The 20,171-nt window shown below is 42.0% G+C and overlaps 1 protein-coding gene across 3 annotated transcripts in view; it reads right to left on the bottom strand.

The window, feature by feature from the left end:
* LOC106585214 (syntaxin-binding protein 1) overlaps positions 1-20,171 on the bottom strand; it is a 53,975-nt gene that overhangs the window by 17,297 nt on the left and 16,507 nt on the right. For all 3 annotated transcript variants that reach the window (XM_014171174.3, XM_014171173.3, XM_014171172.3), the window contains exons 2-17: positions 17,727-17,776; positions 15,292-15,373; positions 15,115-15,191; positions 14,822-14,900; positions 14,190-14,293; positions 11,770-11,918; positions 11,392-11,476; positions 10,806-10,936; positions 10,117-10,224; positions 9,912-9,972; positions 9,714-9,779; positions 9,337-9,417; positions 4,643-4,781; positions 4,296-4,405; positions 3,823-3,927; positions 3,492-3,577 (exon numbers count right to left, since the gene is read on the bottom strand). In XM_014171174.3, the coding sequence (XP_014026649.1) occupies positions 3,492-3,577; positions 3,823-3,927; positions 4,296-4,405; positions 4,643-4,781; positions 9,337-9,417; positions 9,714-9,779; positions 9,912-9,972; positions 10,117-10,224; positions 10,806-10,936; positions 11,392-11,476; positions 11,770-11,918; positions 14,190-14,293; positions 14,822-14,900; positions 15,115-15,191; positions 15,292-15,373; positions 17,727-17,771 (1,508 nt within the window). In that variant the 5' untranslated portion in view covers positions 17,772-17,776. The remainder of the gene's footprint in view (positions 1-3,491; positions 3,578-3,822; positions 3,928-4,295; positions 4,406-4,642; positions 4,782-9,336; positions 9,418-9,713; positions 9,780-9,911; positions 9,973-10,116; positions 10,225-10,805; positions 10,937-11,391; positions 11,477-11,769; positions 11,919-14,189; positions 14,294-14,821; positions 14,901-15,114; positions 15,192-15,291; positions 15,374-17,726; positions 17,777-20,171) is intronic.

A 20,171-nucleotide genomic window follows, 5' to 3' on the forward strand; every position in this document is an offset into this window, starting at 1 on the left:
CCGGTGTAGTAGGATTCAATCTTAATCCTGTATTGACGCTTTGCTTGTTTGATGGTTTGTCTGAGGGCATAACGGGAATTCTTATAAGCGTACGCATTAGTGTCCCGCTCCTTGAAAGCGGCAGCTCTAGCCTTTAGCTCGATGCGGATGTTGCCAGTAATCCATGGCTTCTGGTTGGGATATATATGTATGATCACTGTGGGGATGACGTCTTCGATGCACTTATTGATGAAGCCGATGACTGAGGTGGTATACTCCTCAATGCCATTGGATGAATCCCGGAACATATTCCAGTCTGTGCTAGCAAAACAGTCCTGTAGAGTAGCATCCGCGTCATCTGACCACTTCCTTGTTAAGCGAGTCACTGGTACTTCCTACTTTCGTTTTAGCTTGTAAGCCGGAATCATGAGAATAGCATTATGGTCAGATTTGCCAAATTGAGGGCAGGTGAGAGCTTTGTATGCATCTCTTGTGTTGAGTAAAGGTGGTTTAGAGTTTTTTTCCCCCTTTGGTTGCACATGTGACATGCTGGTAGAAATGAAGTAAAATGGATTTAAATTTGCCTGCATTAAAGTCCCCGGCCACCAGGAGCGCCGCTTCTGGAAGTGGTGGTAAATAGACCGCTACGAATAATATAGATGAGAACTCTCTTGGTAGATAGTGTGGTCTACAGCTTATCGTAAGGTACTCTACGTCAGGCGAGCAATACCTCGAGACTTCTTTAATATTAGACATCACGCACCAGCTGTTATTGACAAAAAGACACACACCCCCACCCCTGCTGGTGCATGGAAAATCCTGCCAGCTCTATATTATCTGTGTCGTTGTTCAGCCACAAATCGATGAAACAAGATATTACAGTTTTTAATGTCCCATTGGTAGGATAATCTTGATCTAGGTTATCGATTTTATTTTCCAATGATTGCACATCGGCCAATAGAATGGATGGCAGTGGGAATTACTCGCTTGCCTAAGAATTCTCAGAAGGTAGCCTGACCTCTGCCCCCTTTTTCTCTGACCTTTCTTCACGCAAATGATAGGGATTTGGGCTTGTTCCCGGGAAAGCAGTATATCCTTCACGTCGTACTAGTCGGACTCGTTAAAGGAAAAAGCTTCTTCCAGTTCGAGGTGAGTAATCCCTGTTCTGATATCCAGAAGTTATTTTTGGTTCTAAGAGACGGTAGTCTTTATGGTAGAGTGGCCAGACGGAAGCCACTCCTCAGTAACAGGCATATGACAGCCCGCTTGGAGTTTGCCAAAAGGCACCTAAAGACTCTCAGAACATGAGAAACAATATATTCTGGTCTGATGAAATAAAGATTGAACTCTTTGGCCTCAATGCCAAGCAGTGCTTCCAGAGGAAACCTGGCACCATCCCTACAGTGAAGCATGATGGTGGCAGACTTTAACCCAATCTAACATCTCAGGAGAGACCTAAAAATAGCTGTGCAGCAACGCTCCCCATCCAACCTGACAGAGCTTGAGAGGATCTGCAGAGAAGAATGGGAAAAACTCCCCAAATACAGGTGTTCCAAGCTTGTAGCGTCATACCCAATAAGACTAGAAGCTATAATCGCTGCCCAAGGTGCTTCAACAAAGTACTGAGTAAAGGGTCTGAATACTTATATAAAATGTGATATTTCAGTTTTTTATTTTTTATAAATTTGCAAAAAAATCTCAAATCTTGTTTTGGTTTTGTCATTATGGGGTATTGTGTGTAGATTGACGAGGAAACTTTGTTTATAAATCAATTTTAGAATAAGGCTGTAACCTAATAAAAGGTGGAAAATGTCAAGGGGTCTGAATACTTTCCCAAGACACTGTAGGTTGAAGAGCCATATCTGTTTATGGTCCAATAACATATTTAAAATCATCCATCTACCTTGAGGATCTGTTTAGACAATTTGCACATTCGGAACAAAATTACTGTTAATTCATATCATCACCCCTTTTGAATTTCTTTGCCCATGGGAGAAATATATTTAGCCCGGCCCCCCCCCCCCCCCCCCGAGTCCTTTTTCTACAAAACTTCATCTAAAATTGTTGAACGAGTTTCCTGCAACCAATAGATATTATATTCCTTCTCTTTTCTCATTTCATCGTCTTTTCTTATTATCTGCTAAGCCATTACAATTATAACTGGCTAGGATAGTCTTTCAATAGTTTGTAGAGCATCTACAGATGTACTACAACATAAATATAAGCGCAGCGTGCAACAATTTCTAAGATTTTGCTGAGTTACAGTTCATATATCAAAATCTGTCAATTGAAATAAATTAAATCTATGGATTTCAAATGACTGGGAATACAGATGTGCATCACAGATACCTAAGTAGTGGCGTGGATCAGAAAACCAGTCAGTATCTGGTGTGACTACCATTTTCCTCATGCAGCACAACATCTCCTTCGCATAGAGTTCATCAGGCTGTTGATTGTGACCTGTGGAATGTTGTCCCACTCCTCTTCAATGGCTGTGCGAAGTTACTGGATATTGGATGGAGGTGGAACATGCTGTCGTACACGTCGATCCAGAGCATCCCAAACCTGCTCAATGGGTGACAGGTCTGGTGAGTATGCAGGCCATGGAAGAACTGGGACATTTTCAGGATCCACAAATTGTGTACAGATCCTTGTGACATGGGGCTGTGCATTATCATGCTGAAACATGAGGTGATGGCGGCGGGTGAATGGCATGACAATGGGCCTCAGGATCTCGTCACGGTATTTCTGTGCATTCAAATTGCCATTGATAAAATGCAATTGTGTTCGTTGTCCGTAGCTTATGCCTGCCCATACCATAACCCCACCACCACCATGGGGCACTCTGTTCATAACGTTGACATCAGTAAACCGCTCGCAATGCCATTCACGTGGTCTGCAGTTGTGAGGCCAGTTGGACGTACTGCCAAATTATATAAAACAATGTTCGAGGCGGCTTATGGTAGAGAAATTAACATTAAATGATCTGGCAACAGCTCTGGTGGACATTCATGCAGTTAGCATGCCAATTGCGTGCTCCCTCAAAACTTCAGACATCTTTGGCATTGTGTTGTGTGAAAAAACTGCACATTTTAGAGTGGTCTTTTATTGTTCCCAGCACAAGGTGCACCTGTGTAAACATCATGCTGTTTAATCAGCTTCTTGATATACCAGACCTATCAGATGGATGGATGGTTTATCTTGGCAAAGGAGAAATGCTCACTAACAGGGATGTAAACAAATTTGTGCACAAAGTTTGAGAGAAATATGTTTTTTTGTGCATATGGAACATTTCTGGGATCTTTTATTTCAGCTCATGAAACATCGGACCAACACTTTAGACATGTTGCGTTTATATTTTGGTTCAGTATACAAACTGTCAAACCAAAGTGTTGGGAAATATTGAGGCTGTTCCACTAAGACCTAAAATGAAAAATGTCAGTAAGTAATTGGAATCTCAGAAGATACAGAGCACAGAGGCGATGTAAAATTAATAGGGTTTTTCTGTATACCTTGATGGAGCACTGCTGTGGGTGGATGCAGTGCGTTGGGAGATGTAGGGGTACTGCTTTGGATCCAGTTTGTCCTCAATGGCATCCTGTAGAGACATAATTGGGTCAGTGGACTAACCATACCATGGCTCAACCCTAACCCTATCTTTATGTCCATACCCTGGCTAAACCCTAACCCTAACCCTAGCTTTATGTCCATACCCTGGCTCAACCCTAAAAGTGAGAGCATTTCTTCCATGCCAGTCTTAACCCACACTAAATTAATGTATGTTAGACCCTACTAACAAATTGATCATGTATATAACAGTCTACAACAGCAGGCTGGACTTGCCTCCATGATGTCCTTGATGAGAGGGGTCCATCGGGAGAGCTGGTAGGTCTGTTCACTCACTCGCTCCTTCCGGTCAGTCTTTTTCACTTTGCGGGTCGGGTTCCCCTAGAAAGTTCAGTAGATGATTGACGCACTGAAACACTTTTCAGTTGGACCCAGATAGCATATAAACACTGCAGTTTTCATATTTATGCCATTATCCCAAAAATGGATCCCCAATCCACATGTTAAAATGTTTCTACTAGTGTGTGAGAGAGTTGTGAGATAGTTCCACAATGGTTCATGGGTCATATTCATTAGGGCACACTGTAGAAAAACGTAGCAAAACATTTTACAACAGAAAACGAAAACAAGAGTTGCTTGTTGGACAGGTTAGCTAGTAGTTCCTCCCCGTTTCATTCCATTTTCTTCTGTTCAGTGCCTAATGAATATATGTCCTGGTGTTACTAAAGTATGGTACTATAGGATCTCACCTCTAAGATGATGGGCATGCCCATATGGGCCATGTTGGCGATGATGTCACTGTCCTCAGGAGGGATGTTAGCATGCTGGAGGAGCTTACACAGGTTCTCCTCCGAAACACCTGACACACACACACACACACACACACACACACACACACACACACACACACACACGCACACACACGCACAAACATGGACACATGCACAGAAAAACACACACATGCATGAAAACATGCACAGACATGCAGAAACATGCACACACCCACACAACAAAATCTGAATTGTAATGGTAACAGAGAAGTGGAGTAATGTACATCGTAAAATACAGACACACAGAAAATAGATTTCTCTCTCACCGTTCTTCATGAAGATGTATAGCAGGATTATGCGGATCTTGTCGAAGACAGTGACATCTTTATCCAGCAGGATGGGTACGATGGCCCTCATGGGGTCCTTGATCTTCTCCCCCTCTGCATCTGTACCCATCGCTAGATCCTGGGGTAGGGCAAGACAGTTGGAGAGGCACGGGGTGGATTAGAGGATGAGAGATCTAATAGATATACAAAACATTAGGAACACCTGCTCTTTCCATGACATAGACTGACTAGGTGAATCCAGGTGAAAGCTATGATCCCTTATTGATGTCACTTTTTAAATCCACTTCCAATCAGTGTAGATGAATGGAAGGAGACAGGTTAAAGAAGGATTTTTAAGCCTTGAGACAATTGAGTATGTATGCCATTCAGAGGGTGAATGGGAAAACAAAATATTTAAGTGCTTTTGAACATGGTATGCTAGTAGATGCCCGGCGCACCAGTTTGAGTGTGTCAAGAAGTGCAATGCTGCTGGGTTTCACGCTCAACAGTTTCCCATGTGTATCAAGAATGGTCCACCCACCACCTGCACGCTGACACTACAGTCAAATGGATATAAAGAACTCACTGAAGACTAAAGGAAATGGAAGTTATGACTCATGATATGTCGTGAAGGAATTATTTAGTTTCTTGTTAAACTCCTTCTTCTTGTCCCTATTAAGTATGCTGCACGACTACATACTTCTTTGGGATATTAATTATTGGCAGAGGTAGCCTAACGGTGACTATTACTGGTCACATGCGTCATGTCATTCAAACGGGACAATATAGGCTAACTGCATATACATTCTTTGTGTTGATGAAAATATTATCTGACTAATCATAGACCCGATTTATTTGTAATTGTTTTTTAAATGATTATTTTGGAGTGGGGTTTGTAGGTGCGCTCGTCTCCATGCCCGTCGGGGCGGCCCAGCCGGGTTGGGTCTCTCCCGTCCTTGGAAAATCCCTTTGGTCGAGGGCAGGGGCCTCCGCCGACCGGTGACTCGAGAGCACCTACCTGTAGCGGTTTGTATGGGTCTATTCTGTTTGGATTTTCACATTGATGTGTTGACTGGGTGCCTGTCCACTTTCAGCATAAAGATTCCAAAGATCCCTCTCTTTTCCTCCTCATGAATGATTCAATTTATTAGCCGTATGTTTTTTTTATGTTGGCGCTGAGAGCTCAGTTGGGGAAAATGACTGGTCAGAAGCAACGGTCAGAAGCAATCATAATATGGCCCGAATAATCAAGATTGATAGATTAATGAGCCACTATAGCCTCGCCCCTGGCTCTCAGACTGGGATTCAAATATTGAGAGGTGGTTCTGTTTGATTTTGCTGTCTATAATATGAAGCAGAATGGGATTTGCCCTGGTATTCGATTAAGAAGCCAGCTGTCATTAACGAATCCCTCTTCTTTCTTAAGTCTATTTTGTTCTTATTAAACCTTGTTAATTAAGGGAAGTTTGATGTATTTTCTTTTCTCCTTCCCAGCCCACTATTATTATTATTATGACTTTATCATTAGTATTATTAGGCTATAATGAATTAAATAGGCAAGTAAATTACTTGTCAGCTAATGATTTTGCTGACTGAACGAACTATGAATGCCCTTTTAATTGCCCTGATATCTACTTCAATTTGAGAAAAGGCCTCTAGGAAGGTAGACCGTACCAGGGTAGCTAACGGTAAAATCTAAACGTTTATTTGGACTAATGAACGCAATGGAAGATGCTCATAGGAGACGATGGCCTAGACGACGTTAAATTTATCTCCAGATGCGGTCAATATATCGTAGCTTTTTAAATTTAACTGGTTACCTTAAGCATGGTTTCATACCTAGTGAACATCATTTAAGGTTAGAATGGGGAGGATTGAACGGTTTGGCCAAGAATAATGATTTTCATTTTCAAGACTCCACCTCCCCCGTGGCTTATCCAATCAGTATAACGTACTGATTCAATCTTTGTCAGGTGTTTTTATTTTGTTATGTAATGTTGCCTGTATATGGTGTGTTTATATTTTTATTTATCTTAATGTTGACCAAACGTGAAATATTCTCAGATGGTTCTCATTGCTCTTTCATTGCTTGTTGCGAATCCTGTAACAACAGCAAACCCCAATGAGTGATTTAAAAATAACTACTATTAATTTGAAAGGAATTCATTTGCCTATCAAATGTACAAAAGTATTGGCTCAGTTTAAAAAAGAAAAAGGTACAGAAAAGGTACAGGACTTCCTCCAAACAGCTGTTTTAAAGAATTACAAGCTGCAAGATCAGCATTAAACCAACGGTTTACAGACAAAGAAGAAGCATCTATTTTCCAGGCTAGGCACAGATTATAGGAACATGGAAATAAGCCAAGTCGACTCCTCTCAAGACTGGCAAAGAATAGAACGCACCAGATGCTATACTTTCATTAAAGGATCAAACTATAGACTCCAGCAATAATCTGGCTGACATACAATACTTTCTAGATAAACTATCTCTCGCAACAATACATGTGGGAGACAGAGAATTATTATGCAAGGAGATATCCAAAGAAGAAATACAAGAGGTGATTAAAACCCTTAAAGATGGGAAATCCCCAGGACCTGATGGGTTTGGACCAGAGTTTTATAAGAATTGTCAAGATTTCATAACGGAACCCCTTCTCAAAATGTATACAGACTCCTTTGCCAGGGGCGAACTCCCTCCCACTTTAAACCATGCTAATATTGATGAAGACTGCTCTAACTATAGGCCGGTGTCCCTTGTTAGTGTAGACAGTAAGATCTTAGCTAGGAGACTAGAAAGATTTCTACAAACTTTAATAAAGCCGGAGAAAACTGGTTTTATAACGCAAAGGCATTCATTTACAAATATCAGTCATCTCCTTAGCATAATACAACACTGTGAGCAATCAAAACATTGAGCAGTGTCTCTATCGTTGGATGCCGAGAAAACATTTGACCGAGTAGAATGGCCATACCTATTTAAAGGACTTCACCGCTTTGAAGTGGGAGAGAATTTCGATAATCGGATTAAATTGCCCCACAGGGCGCTGTGATAACAAATGGAATGCAGTCACCCACTTTATTTTTGAGTAGAGGGACATGCCAGGGTTGCCCACTGTCACCTCTGTTATTTTCATTGGTATTAGAGCCCCTGGCAGAGGCTATACGTATCCAGGAAGGTCTTACAGGTGTCAAGATTGGAAAACAAAACTCACATTATATCTCTATATGCAGATTATATTTAGCTATTTATTTCTTATTGACTTAAGAGGTTTAGATCTTTTTCTGGCTTCAAAATACCTTTAATAAATTAGAAACTATGCCTCTAGGGAGCTTGAGTGAGAACAATTTGAATGACTTCCAATTCAATTGGACACATTTTTTTTTTGTTTATCTGTTGCAAAATGTTGAATAACCTTCACAACCTGTCTAACAGCAACTTTGCACCTGTACTTAGGGCAGTTAAGGAAGACATAGATAAGTGGATGGACTTGCCATTATCATGGTTGGGTAGAATTCATCTGATTAAAATTAATGTTTTCTCTAAGACTTCATATGGCACTGTAAACTGCAGCTACCATATAATTTAAGAGGCTGAGCACTACCTAATTTGCTATTTTATAACTGGGCATGTCATGCTCGCATAATTGCAGAATGGTTAAGAGATTAACATTGCTCTAATTGGGTCAGTAATGACTCCTGCTTCACATCTCCATACTCATTAATCAGTGTCATGACTGGTGATAGAAACTCAGTCAGCACAGAAGTGAAACATAACCCGATTCTTAACAATACCTTTATGATCTGGAGAGATATTTGGATACATCTTGGGAGAAAGAATTGCTTTTCTGCTCTGACTCCCCATATTAATAACAAGTCTTTTCCCCTGGCGTCTCTGATAGCATTTTCCACCTCTGGTACCAGAAAGGTATAAGGTCAATATCAGATATATTTGATGGTGACACGTTGCTATCGTTTCAGCAAATCCCCCAAAAATGTGCTGTACCACACAGACAATTCATTGGGTGTCTGCAAGTAAATTGGACAAAGACTATGCTCGAAGCAAGACAGCTGTTCACCTGCAACAAGGTGCAAGTGATGCAATATTCCCCCGTTGATGATGCTCATTATACATTAAGGTTGAACCAAGATTACATGTAACAAATCTGAAATGAAATACGAAACAATTATGTGAAATTGAATTAAACAATAATGTATTTTGATGCTAATATGATGTATAAAATTCAATTATGTTTCTATATGATAACAATAGCGTAATATATTTAATATGCCATAAACTATTGTTTTTTTAACAGTTTCACAAATTCATTTTAATGAACATAATCATTATGACACACCCCTCACTATTGTCATTGGTTGCACTAATTGCACTGTTTGTCTACATAACCTGGTTAAAGTATTTATGACATTACCCTGAGGAAGGCAAAAGGGGGTGCAACTCAATATTAATATTTTGTACACTCAGGGTATATCCAGTATAGTGTACCTATTTTAATAGCCTGAGTGCTAGTCTATTTGTGCTATGATGCCAACTCATGGTGTCACTGGTTGTTTGGCTTGACAATAACAACAATGGAGTAAGACAGCAATAACAGCAATGGCAAGAGTACAAACCGATCACAAACATTTCACCCAAATATATTCCAATTCCCTGGGCTCCCTGGTTACTCTGTTACCTGCTCAACACGACACAGCTTGTCCACCGTGCCCTGGTATCGATTCATACAGTCTTCAGCCAGGTGGAGGTGGGTAGAGTACTGAAACACAGGGAGAGGTGGATTCATTAGTGTACACAGTAGCAAAATCACTTTGCAACGATAAAAAGAAAACAAGCATTTCTTATTGGACAACGTCAAGGTAGTCCCCTCCGCGTTTCAGTCAGTTGTCTCCCATTTGGTGTCACACATTCATAGTCTTAATAGTCCACAGTGAAGGTCTTCTATGTGTTATATTTCATAGCTGCCTGGGGGACCAGTTGTCTGTCTGAGCATGTTGGGTGTATTATTTCTGTGATGGGACATCCGTACAGTATCATATGACTCATCATGCTTACCTTGCTTAGCTCTTTCTGATACTGCGGCATCTTCTTCAGCATCTGAGACAAGTCTTTCATTGTGGTCTGTAACAAACCCAGAACAGCACATCACTGTTAGACACATACAGCAGCAAATACAGTGCAGAGAGGTTACGAAGGATACATCTCAGTTCAATAATAGGTAGGTAGGACTAATACAGACTGAGTTGCATGTACCTTCTCTCCTGTGTTCATCTTTTTGGTGGCTGAGAATTCTTTGAGGGAGCGGGTCACAGCCCTGTTTGAATGTGTGAGAGGGACAGATGAAAAAAGAGAGAGAAATAAAATACCTATACAGGGCAGCAGGGCGTCTGTGCGTCTGTGTGTCCGTGCATGCATGTGTGTGAGAACCAAGGGAGCATCCTCTTTTTTAAAGACTTACGTGGTGACTTCGGCAATGTGCTTGTGTCTGAGACTCATCCACAGGTCATCATCCTCATCCAGCAACACCGCCTTCTCCTTGACCTCCCCCATCCCACTGGTGTCATACCTGACAGACAGAGACAGAGCGAGGGAGAGCGAGCGAGAGAGCAAGAGATGAAAGCGAGATATGAGAGAGCGAGAGACGAAAGCGAGAGATAGAGAGAGAAAGAGAGGAGAGAGAGAGAGAAACAGGGAACAGAGTCAAACAGAGAGTTGTACAACATAAATGCTCATAACAGCAAAGATTGATATGATCAAATGTTGGCTTAGAACCAAATAGGAAGCTACAGGACAAGATGACAATTCCTATCCAAACAAAATGAGAGATGGACCTATTGCTAGGCTGTGCCAGGGATAGAGATCCTATAACATAGGGATAGAGATTTTATAATTCACATAGGGATAGAGATCCTATTGTTAATTCACATAGGGATAGAGATCCTATTGTTAATTCACATAGGGATAGAGATCCTATTGTTAATTCACATAGGGATAGAGATCCTATAATTCACATAGGGATAGAGATCCTATATGTTCTCTGTAATTCTGTGGTGCGAGGCCCAGTGTGTTGTGTGCGATCAACCCATTGCTGTGCCAGGCTGTGCCAGGGTGCTATGAACCCATTGCTGTGCCAGCATGTGTGTTTACTTGTAGACGTCGTTCTCGATGCCCAGCAGGTCATAGCCCATGGCTTGGAGGGTGAGTTCGTGGAGGATGGGAGAGACTGGGTCAAAGCCTCGGTCCAGAATCAGGAGTTGGGAGCGAGATTTGTCCGGACCCTAGGCAGGGCAGAGAGAAAGAGGGGGCCATATTAGCTGACAGGGACAGAGAGACAAAAGGCTGGACAAAGAGTTTTACATGTGATTTACATTATGATTTGACTGTACTATTGCAGTTTCATAACCTCCAAAACGTCATAACGATCTACAATAGTTTCAACTATTACATTATTGTGAATGATACATTGATTTGACATAATGACATGTTTCACTGTAACCTAAAGGACAAAACACACCGTGCCGGCAAAAGGGTAAAAGCAGCGGGCGGCTGACCTATCGTACTTGTTTGATACCGTATTTATATTACAGTAGGTGTACTATAATATGAAATACAGAATTGTACTTGCCACCAAGCTGCCTGTAAGATACTGTCAAATTTACAGTAATCCCTTTACAGTGTGTGTTATATCAGTTAAATCAGTGTGGCTTGTTGGTTGGCTGCTCTCCTGCCTCACCTCTCCCATGGTGGGGTCGTCTGCCTTGTAGCCGTCTAGCTTGTCCTGCAGGAGCTGAGCCAGAGTGGCACAGTCTTTGTACTCCCTGAGTCAAGACAACAGAGTAGACAACAAACAGGCTGTTAGCTTTCCATCAGACGTACAGAAGACGGACTCCTTCTAAGAATCCTCTCAGTGGAATGAATAGGCTACGTCCCAATCCACAAGGATGCTATGTTTGGAGGTAGGTAGCTGCCTTTGGATTGAGACATAGCCTATTACATTCCACTCTGGTCTGTCTGGGACTCAAACGAAACCACCAGCCACCACAACAGAAGCCAGTATACATGAAACAGCAGCAGTAATTGATATTGCTGTAGCTCTCGCTCTCTTTTTTACCCTCTGTATCTGATGCCAGGGTATTCCTTCAGGGTGTTGCAGAGAGTGGCGATCTGCTCAGCACAACGCTCCAACATGTTGTGCTTGATGTCAGCCTTGTAGGGGCTGTAGAAGTCCTGGAAGGCATCCGTCTTGTCCAGGGAAAACACCTAGATACACACAGAGAAATAATCAAATGAATGAAATGTATTTTATTAGGCTGTTTTTACATCAGCAGTAACAACTTGCTTTACATTTACCTGTCCTATACACAAAAATGTTGGTCACTTTCGCAAAAGTTTTCCAGAAATCCTGGTTGGAATATTCCCGGAATCAGGATTGAATAAGCAAGAAATCTGTGAATCCTCCAACCAGGAATTTATGAATTTGGTGGAAATTAACAAAAGTTTGTAACCCTATCCAGTGGGCATGCAGGGCCAGACCTGCAGGTGGCACTGTAGCAGTGTGTGAGACTGTGTGGGTGAGATAATATACTCCTATTTGACTGCATTGATGCCCAAATGACTGACAATACAGTACGGTGCTGTAGGATCAGATGGGACATCTTTCATTAATTCCTCCAGCCTTGAGAAAGGCAGTTAAACCCCAACAACAACTGCTCCCTGGACTCCGATGATGTGGACGTCAATTAAGGCAGCCCCCCGTACCTCTCTGATTCAGAGAGGTCGAGTTAAATGCGGAAGACACATTTCAGTTGAATCCACTCAGTTGTGCAACTGACTATGAATCCCTTTTCCCCTTCCCCTTGCTTTCCCTTATGACTGATTCCCGAAATCAAATCAAGCTTTATTTATACAGCACATTTCAGACATGGAATGCAACACAATATGCTTTACAGGAAAAAACAAACAAATAAAATATTTTAAAAGTAAAAGCTGAAATATTTACTACACAGCAAACATAAGATAAAAACAAAATAATAACACAAATTGAACAACTAAAAAGCACCCTATGGAAAAGCAAAGCAAAAAGAAAGGTGTGTTAAAATCTATTTTAAATATGTCCACAGTTTCGGCCCCCCTCAGGTTCTCTGGCAGGCTATTCCAGAGGCTGGGTGCATAGTAACTAAAGGCTGCATCTCCATGCTTCTTGGTCCTAGGCTTTGGGGATAGTTAAAATGCCAGCGCCAGAGGACCTGAGGGACCTACTGGGTACATAACTTAAAAGCATGTCTGACATGTATTGGGGAGCACAATCGTGGATTGATTTAAAAACCAATAGAAACATCTTAAAATTCATTCTAAAACTCACAGGCAGCCAGTGCAGAGAGCTTAAAACCGGTGTAATGTGTGCTCTCTGGTCTTGGTCAGTACCCGTAGTGCAGGATTCTGTATGTTTTGCAGTTGACCAATGGCTTTCTTGGGTAGACCAGATAGGAGAGTATTACAATAGTCAAGCTTGCTTGTAATAAAAGCATGGATGAGTCTCTCTGTATCAGCCTGAGATTGATTTGATTTGAAACGGCCACACCTTGGCAATGTTCCTCAGGTGGCAAAAAGCTATTTGGTCACATATCCTCGGTCTTGTCTTGATTTAACTGGAAGTAGTTGTGAGCCATCCAAGTATTTAAATCACTAATACAGTGTAATAATTTATCTGTGGAACTAAAATCCTCTGGTGACACAGAAATGTAGAGTTACGTATCGTCTGCATAGCAGTGAAAATCAATGCTGGGCTTTCTGATTACACTGCCAAATGCCCCATGACATAAGTGACAGTTTATTTCCAAACTAAAACTTCCTATTTCTTCTCAGCCATGCCTCCCTTCATCCACTCTACTAAACCCATAATGTGTGTCAGTCAGGCAGGCTCTCTCTTTCCCATGCACCACTGCAACCAGCACCTCCAAATGCTCGAGCCCATCTGTTGACCGTCAAATGACAACAATCCCTCTAGTGTGCAAACAACTTCCCGCTGTCACACAACCCTCCTCCGGCTCCCATTGGCTCCCCGGCCAGCATTTTGATGCATCTGCCAATGAGGTGAGGGATTAGAGACAGACTGGGAGGGAGGGAGGGAGGCTGTGCGACGTGGCATCCCTACACACCCCTCATCTCCTTCTCATCCCCACACCGTCCCCTGTAGGATTAATTCTAGAGGACAACAGAACAGCAGAGGATTGGAGACACAGCAAAGCCATGGCCTGGCTAAAGCCACTCTGCTCTGGAACATTCCATCAGGAGAAAGAGGAGAGGAGACTACCCCAGCTCATTCAGCAATCCCTCCCCCACTCCTCCCCTACTCTTCCTATACCCCTCCCCCTCTCCCCCTCTCCACTGGTGTTTCCTTCTCTGTGTCCCCTCCTGTTCACCCCCCACCCCCCTAATCATAATCCTCCCCTTACCTCCTCCTCTCTCTATGTATCTCTCCCACTGTCTTTCTATCCCTCGCCAGAGACAGAGGGGCAGATAGGCTCTTACCTGTGACTCATAGGGCAGAAAGGCGATGTGGATCTCAGTCAAGGTCTTCATGGCTTTGGACGCACGGGATTTCGTCAACAGATTGAACAATGTATCTGGGATTGCTGGGAGTTGGGGGGGTAACAAAAAATATGAAATTCTTGAAAAGGATGAAAATAATATGATGAAAATAATAGGGAAATAGAATAGAAATCTATATACTCTTAGAAAAAAAAGGTGCTATCTAGAACCTAAAAGGGGCCTTCGGCTGTCCCTATAGGAGAACCCTTTGAAGAACCCTTGTTGGTTCCAGGTAGAACCCTTTTGGTTCCATGTAGAAGCCTTTCCACAGAGGGTTCTACATGAAACCCCAAATGGTTCTACCTGGAACCAAAAAAGTGTTTTTACCTGGCACCAAAAAGTGTTCTCCTATGGGGACAGCTGAATAACCTTTTGGAAGAGAGAGTGTACTGTGTAAGGTTGAGATTGAGTGTTGGTATTGTGGCAAAGAGGAGTTGCCTGCTAGTCTGTTCCCAGCACTCGAGGACAATCAGATATAAAGGCATCATCAGACTGCTCCAAACTCAAATTCATATACTGTATACAATAAGTGATGGTACAATGTCGTCCCATGTCTCTCCAATATTACTCACTGTCAGTGAAGAAGACGTGAGCTCCTCTGTATCTGGGAGACCGTGGGTCTCTGAAGTCATCTATGAGTGCCTCCACAGTCTGGGTAGGAGAAGGTACGGGAACATCACAAATCTTACCAAAGAAAGCTAAAGTTTTTTTTGCTCCTGCGTGTCTCAGATGGTAGAGCATGGTGCTTCTAACGCCAGGGCTGTGGGTTTGATTTCACTGGTACCGCCCATATGTAAATGTATGCATGTACTACAGTAAATCACTTTGGATAAACACATTTACTAAAACTAAATGGTTCCAATACCTCATCATTGGGAGTTATTAGGTAGATGGCCTCCATACTGGGGAGAGGCTCTCGCTTCTTGCCAATGTCTTCAACAACTGGACAGGATAGGAGAGAAAAGCACAGTCATTCAGTTAGCCTTTGAAGTGATGCTGAACATTGAGCGAGCATGTGCGATGTTGATGGAGTGGTACTCACTGGTGATGCCATCTGACATGATATCTGTCATCTTACAGCAGGATGACATCATCCTCATGCTCAGCTTGTCTACTACCAGAACCTGGGGGAGGACAGGGACGAGGTTTACAGGGGGTCAAGGGGTGTATCCTAAATGGCACCCTATTCCCTATATACAGTGGGCTCCAAAATTACTGGCACCTCTGACTGGCAATGCACAAACAATGCTTAAACAAATATAAACAATACTGTACTTTATTAATGTTTCAATGGAACCAACCAAAATAATATATTGATTTAATTAAAAATCAATGTCCTCCAAATCAAGGTTTCACAATTAATGGCACCCTTAAAGATTATTGTAAATAACATCTACCAAAATTAAACCACAAATTAAATTCCACTTATTTAAGTTTATCTAAGTCTTAAGGAACTATATTGAGCCATTACATCACTTCCTGTTTCACTAGGGTATAAAAATGAGATAACACACTTCCAATATCCCGCTGTCATCCAACACCATGAAGAAAACAAAAGAACTGGCAGTTCAAAAGAGACAGATGGTCGTAGACCTTCATAAATCTGGTAATGGCTACAAGAAGAACCACAAATGATTGAATATACCACTGAGCACTGTCAGAGCAATTATTAAAAAATTCAAAAGATAAGGAACAGTTGAAAACCTCACGGAGAGAGGACGCAAATGCATTTTGCCCCCCAGGATAGGGAGGAGGATGGTGAGAGAAGCAACAAAATCCCCAAGAATCACTGTGAAAGAATTGCAGGCCTTGGTGGTGTCTTGGGGTCACCAGGTTTCAAAAAGCACCATCAGATGCCACCTCCACCTCCACAGGCTCTTTGGAAAGGTTTCTAGAAGAAAGCCCTTTCTGACCCCAAGACACAGACGCAAGAGCTTGGAGTTTGCCAAATGTCATTTAAATTATGACTGGAAGAAGGTGCTCTGGTCAGATGAGACCAAAATTGAACGTTTTGGTCAGATACAGCATCGGCATGTTTGACGTCAAAACAGAGATGCATACAAGGAGAGGAACCTCATACCCACGGTGAAATATGGAGGGGGGTCAGTGATGTTTTGGGGCCGTTTTAATTCCAGAGGTCCAGGGGCACTGGTTAAGATTGATGGCATAATGAATTCCATCAAGTATCAGGCAATTTTGGCTGACAATCTGGTTGCCTCTGCCAGAAGGCTGGGACTTGGCCGTAGGTGGACTTTCCAACAAGACAATGACCCAAAACATACCTCAAGATCCACACAAAAATGGTTCTGTGACAACAAAATCAATGTTCTGCCATGGCCATCTCAATCGCCGGACCTCAATCCAATCGAAAACCTGTGGGCTGAGTGGAAGAGGGCAGTTGATAAGCGCAAACCCAAGAATGTGAAGGATCTTGAAAGGATCTGCACAGAGGAATGGTCCAAAATCCCTCCAAATGTGTTCCTTAACCTTGTCAAACATTACAGGAAAAGACCCCATGCTGGTATCCTTGCCAGAGGTGGTTGCACTAAGTACTAAATGAGGAGTGCCAATAATTATGAAACCTTGATTTTGGTGAAATTTATTTTGTATTAAATAATTGTATGATTTTGGTTGGTTCCATTGAAACATTAATAAAGTCACATGTTGGTATTTTGAGTTTCTCTCTATAATTATATTGTTTATATTTTTTTAAGTATTGTTTGTGCATTGCCAGTCAGGGGTTCCAGTAATTTTGGAGCCCACTGTACTGTGCGACTTTTGACTTGGGCTCATAGGGCTCTGGTCAAAAGTAGTGCACTATATAGGTAATAAGGTGTCATTTGGGCGCAGACAAGTACTATCACATACACAGTCATTCATAACCAAGAATGTCATTGATATAAAAGATTTGGCATGGGTACCCAGATCCTCAAAAAGTTCTACAGCTGCACCATCGATATCATCCTGACCGGTTGCATCACCTACTGGTATGGCAACTGCTCGGCATCTGACCGTAAGGCGCTACAGAGGGTAGTGCGCACGGCCCAGTACATCATTGGGACCAAACTTCCTGCCATCCAGGACCTACATACTAGACGATTTCAGAGGAAAGCCCCAGAAATTGTCAGACTCCAGTCACCCAAGTCATAGACTGTTCTCTATGCTACCGCACGGCAAGGGGTACCGGAGCTACAAGTCTAGGTCCAAGAGGCTTCTAAACAGCTTCTGCCCCTAAGCCATACGACTACTGAACAATTCATCAAATGGCCACGCGGACTATTTACATTGACACAACCCCCCCCCCCCCCCCCCCCCATTTGTTTTTACACTACTGCTACTTGCTGTTTATTATCTATGCATAGTCACTTTAACCCTACGTACATGTACAAATTACCTTGACTAACCTGTACCCCCGCACACTGACTGTTATTTTATTGTGTTACTTTTTATCATTTTTTAGATTTTATTTGCCCATACCTTCCATTCGCCCTTCTTGTGCACCTTCTTGATGACATCATTCATAATCTCTGTAAACGGAGGAATAATTGATTAGCACACGCTTCAACTTACACATTAAACTGTTCTGTGCTAAAAAGCACAAGCACTGTAGGCTATTTGCCCCTTGTGTCACACCCTGATCCGTTTCACCTGTCTTTGTGCTATTTGCCCCCCTCCAGGTGTCACCCATCTTCCTCATTATCCCCAGTGTATTTATACCGGTTTTCTGTTGCCAGTTCGTTTTGTTTAGTCAAGCCTACCAGCGGTTTTTCCAGTGCTCCTTTCCGTCTCTAGTTCCTGTTTTCTAGCTTTCCCGGTTTTTGACCATTCTGCCTGCCCTGATCCTGAGCCTACCTGCCATTCTGTACCTTTCAGACTCTGCTCTGGACTACTGACCTCTGCCTGCCCTTAACCTGTTGTTTTTGTAATAAACTTTTGTTACTTCAATACTGTCTGCATCTGGGTCTTTTCCTGAGCTTTGACACCTTGTATACAGTTTAGTCTCACAAGGTCATCCTTCCGAATCTCGTCTCGTTGACTCAAACTAATGGAACAACTTGAGTGAAGCCTGGTTTTCTAAGCATAATGCTTCAGGTATAAAAAGGGCATGTGAGATATTTTGGTCTAGTGAATTGTTAGTTTAGGGGGGTGACAGACGGTGTTAGCAGTGACGGCACAGCCACAGTTGGAATTTAATGGGCTCCGGTGAGGGGTCTGAAGTGAGCAGTTATACCAATGTAACACTCATTACATCTGTGAGGAGTCTGTGTACCTGGTGCCCCATTGGAGCCATCTGGGAGACAGTTTATGCATCCCAAATGCCAGTCTGTGGTAATGGAGAGGGGGGAAGGTTCAGCTTTGAATCTATAGTTTAAAAGCTGGCCCATCTATCTACTGGAATGAGTCAGTGAGAGAGACACACAGCAATCACAAGGCCTAATCTCTTCCAATCCTCTTACGCCACAGAACCGCCAGGATCGCTATTTCTGGGCTCTTTCTGTGCCACAGGATGTGATGTCACAGGGAAACCTGTTGACACACACACGTATGTTCGATTTGGCTAGTATCCTAAAAAAAAACTCCATTAAATACATTCATCAGTGTTATTTGATTTGAAATAAGTATACGTATTAAATGAGTAGTAGCTACAGTGCCTTCAAAAAGTATTCACACCCCTTGCCTTTTTCCAAATTTTGTTGTGTTACAGCCTGAATTTCCAATGGATTAAATTGAGATTTTGTGGGACTGATCTACACACAATTACCCACAATGTCAAAGTGGAATTTTGATTTTAGAATTGTCTTGAGTTAAGTATTCAAACCCTTTGTTATGGCAAGCCTAAATACTTTCATGAGTAAAAATTTGCTTAAAAAGTAACATAATAAGTTGCATAAAAAGTGATTAACATTTTATATGACTATCCATCTCTATACCCCACACAAACAATTATCTGTATCAAGCACAGATTCAACCACAAAGACCAGGCAGGTTTTCCAATGCCTCGCAAAGAAGGGTTCCTATTGTTAGATGGGTACAAATAAAAAAAGCAGACACTGAATATCCCTTTGAGCATGGTGAAGTTATTAATTACACTTTTGGTGGTGAATCAATACACCCAGTCACTACAAAGTTACAGGTGTCCTTCCTAACTTAGTTACTGGAGAGGAAGGAAACCGCTCAGGGATTTCACCATGAGGCCAATGGTGATTTTAAATCAGTTACAGAGTTTAATGGCTGTGATAGGAGATAACTAAGGATGGATCAACAACATTGTAGTTACCTTAATGACAGAGTGAAAAGAAGGAAGTCTGTACAGAATACAAATATTTCAAAACATGCATCCTGTTTGCAGTAAGGCACTAAAGTAATTCTGCAAAAAATGTGACAAAGAAATTAACTTCTTGTCCTGAATACAAAGCATTATGTTTGGGGCAAATCTAACACAACACAACACAACGTACCAGTCTTCATATTTTCAAGCATGGTGGTGGCTGCATCATGTTATGGGTATGCTCATCAACGGCAAGGACTAGGGAGTTTTTTTGGTAGGATAAATATAAAATGGAATAAAGCTAAGCACAGGCAAAATCCAAGAGTAAAAACCTTGTTCAGTCTGCTTTCCAACAGACACTGGGAGACAAATTCATCTTTCAGCAGGACAATAATCTAAACTCAAGGCCAAATATACACTGGAGTTGCTTACTAAGACGACATTGAATGTTCCTGAGTGGCCTTATATCTGCTTGAAAATCTATGGCAAGACTTAAAAATGGCTGTCTAGCAATGGTCAACAACAAACTTGACAGAGCTTGAAGAGTTTTAAAAAGAATAAATGGGCAAATATTGTACAATCCAGGTGTGCAAAGCTCTTAGAGACTTACCCAAAAAGACTCACAGCTGTGAACGTTGCCAAAGGTTTCTAAT

This window comes from Salmo salar, chromosome 24 (genome assembly GCF_965601325.2).
Source record: "Salmo salar chromosome 24, fSalSal1, whole genome shotgun sequence".
In the NCBI taxonomy this organism is placed as follows: Eukaryota; Metazoa; Chordata; class Actinopteri; order Salmoniformes; family Salmonidae; genus Salmo; species Salmo salar.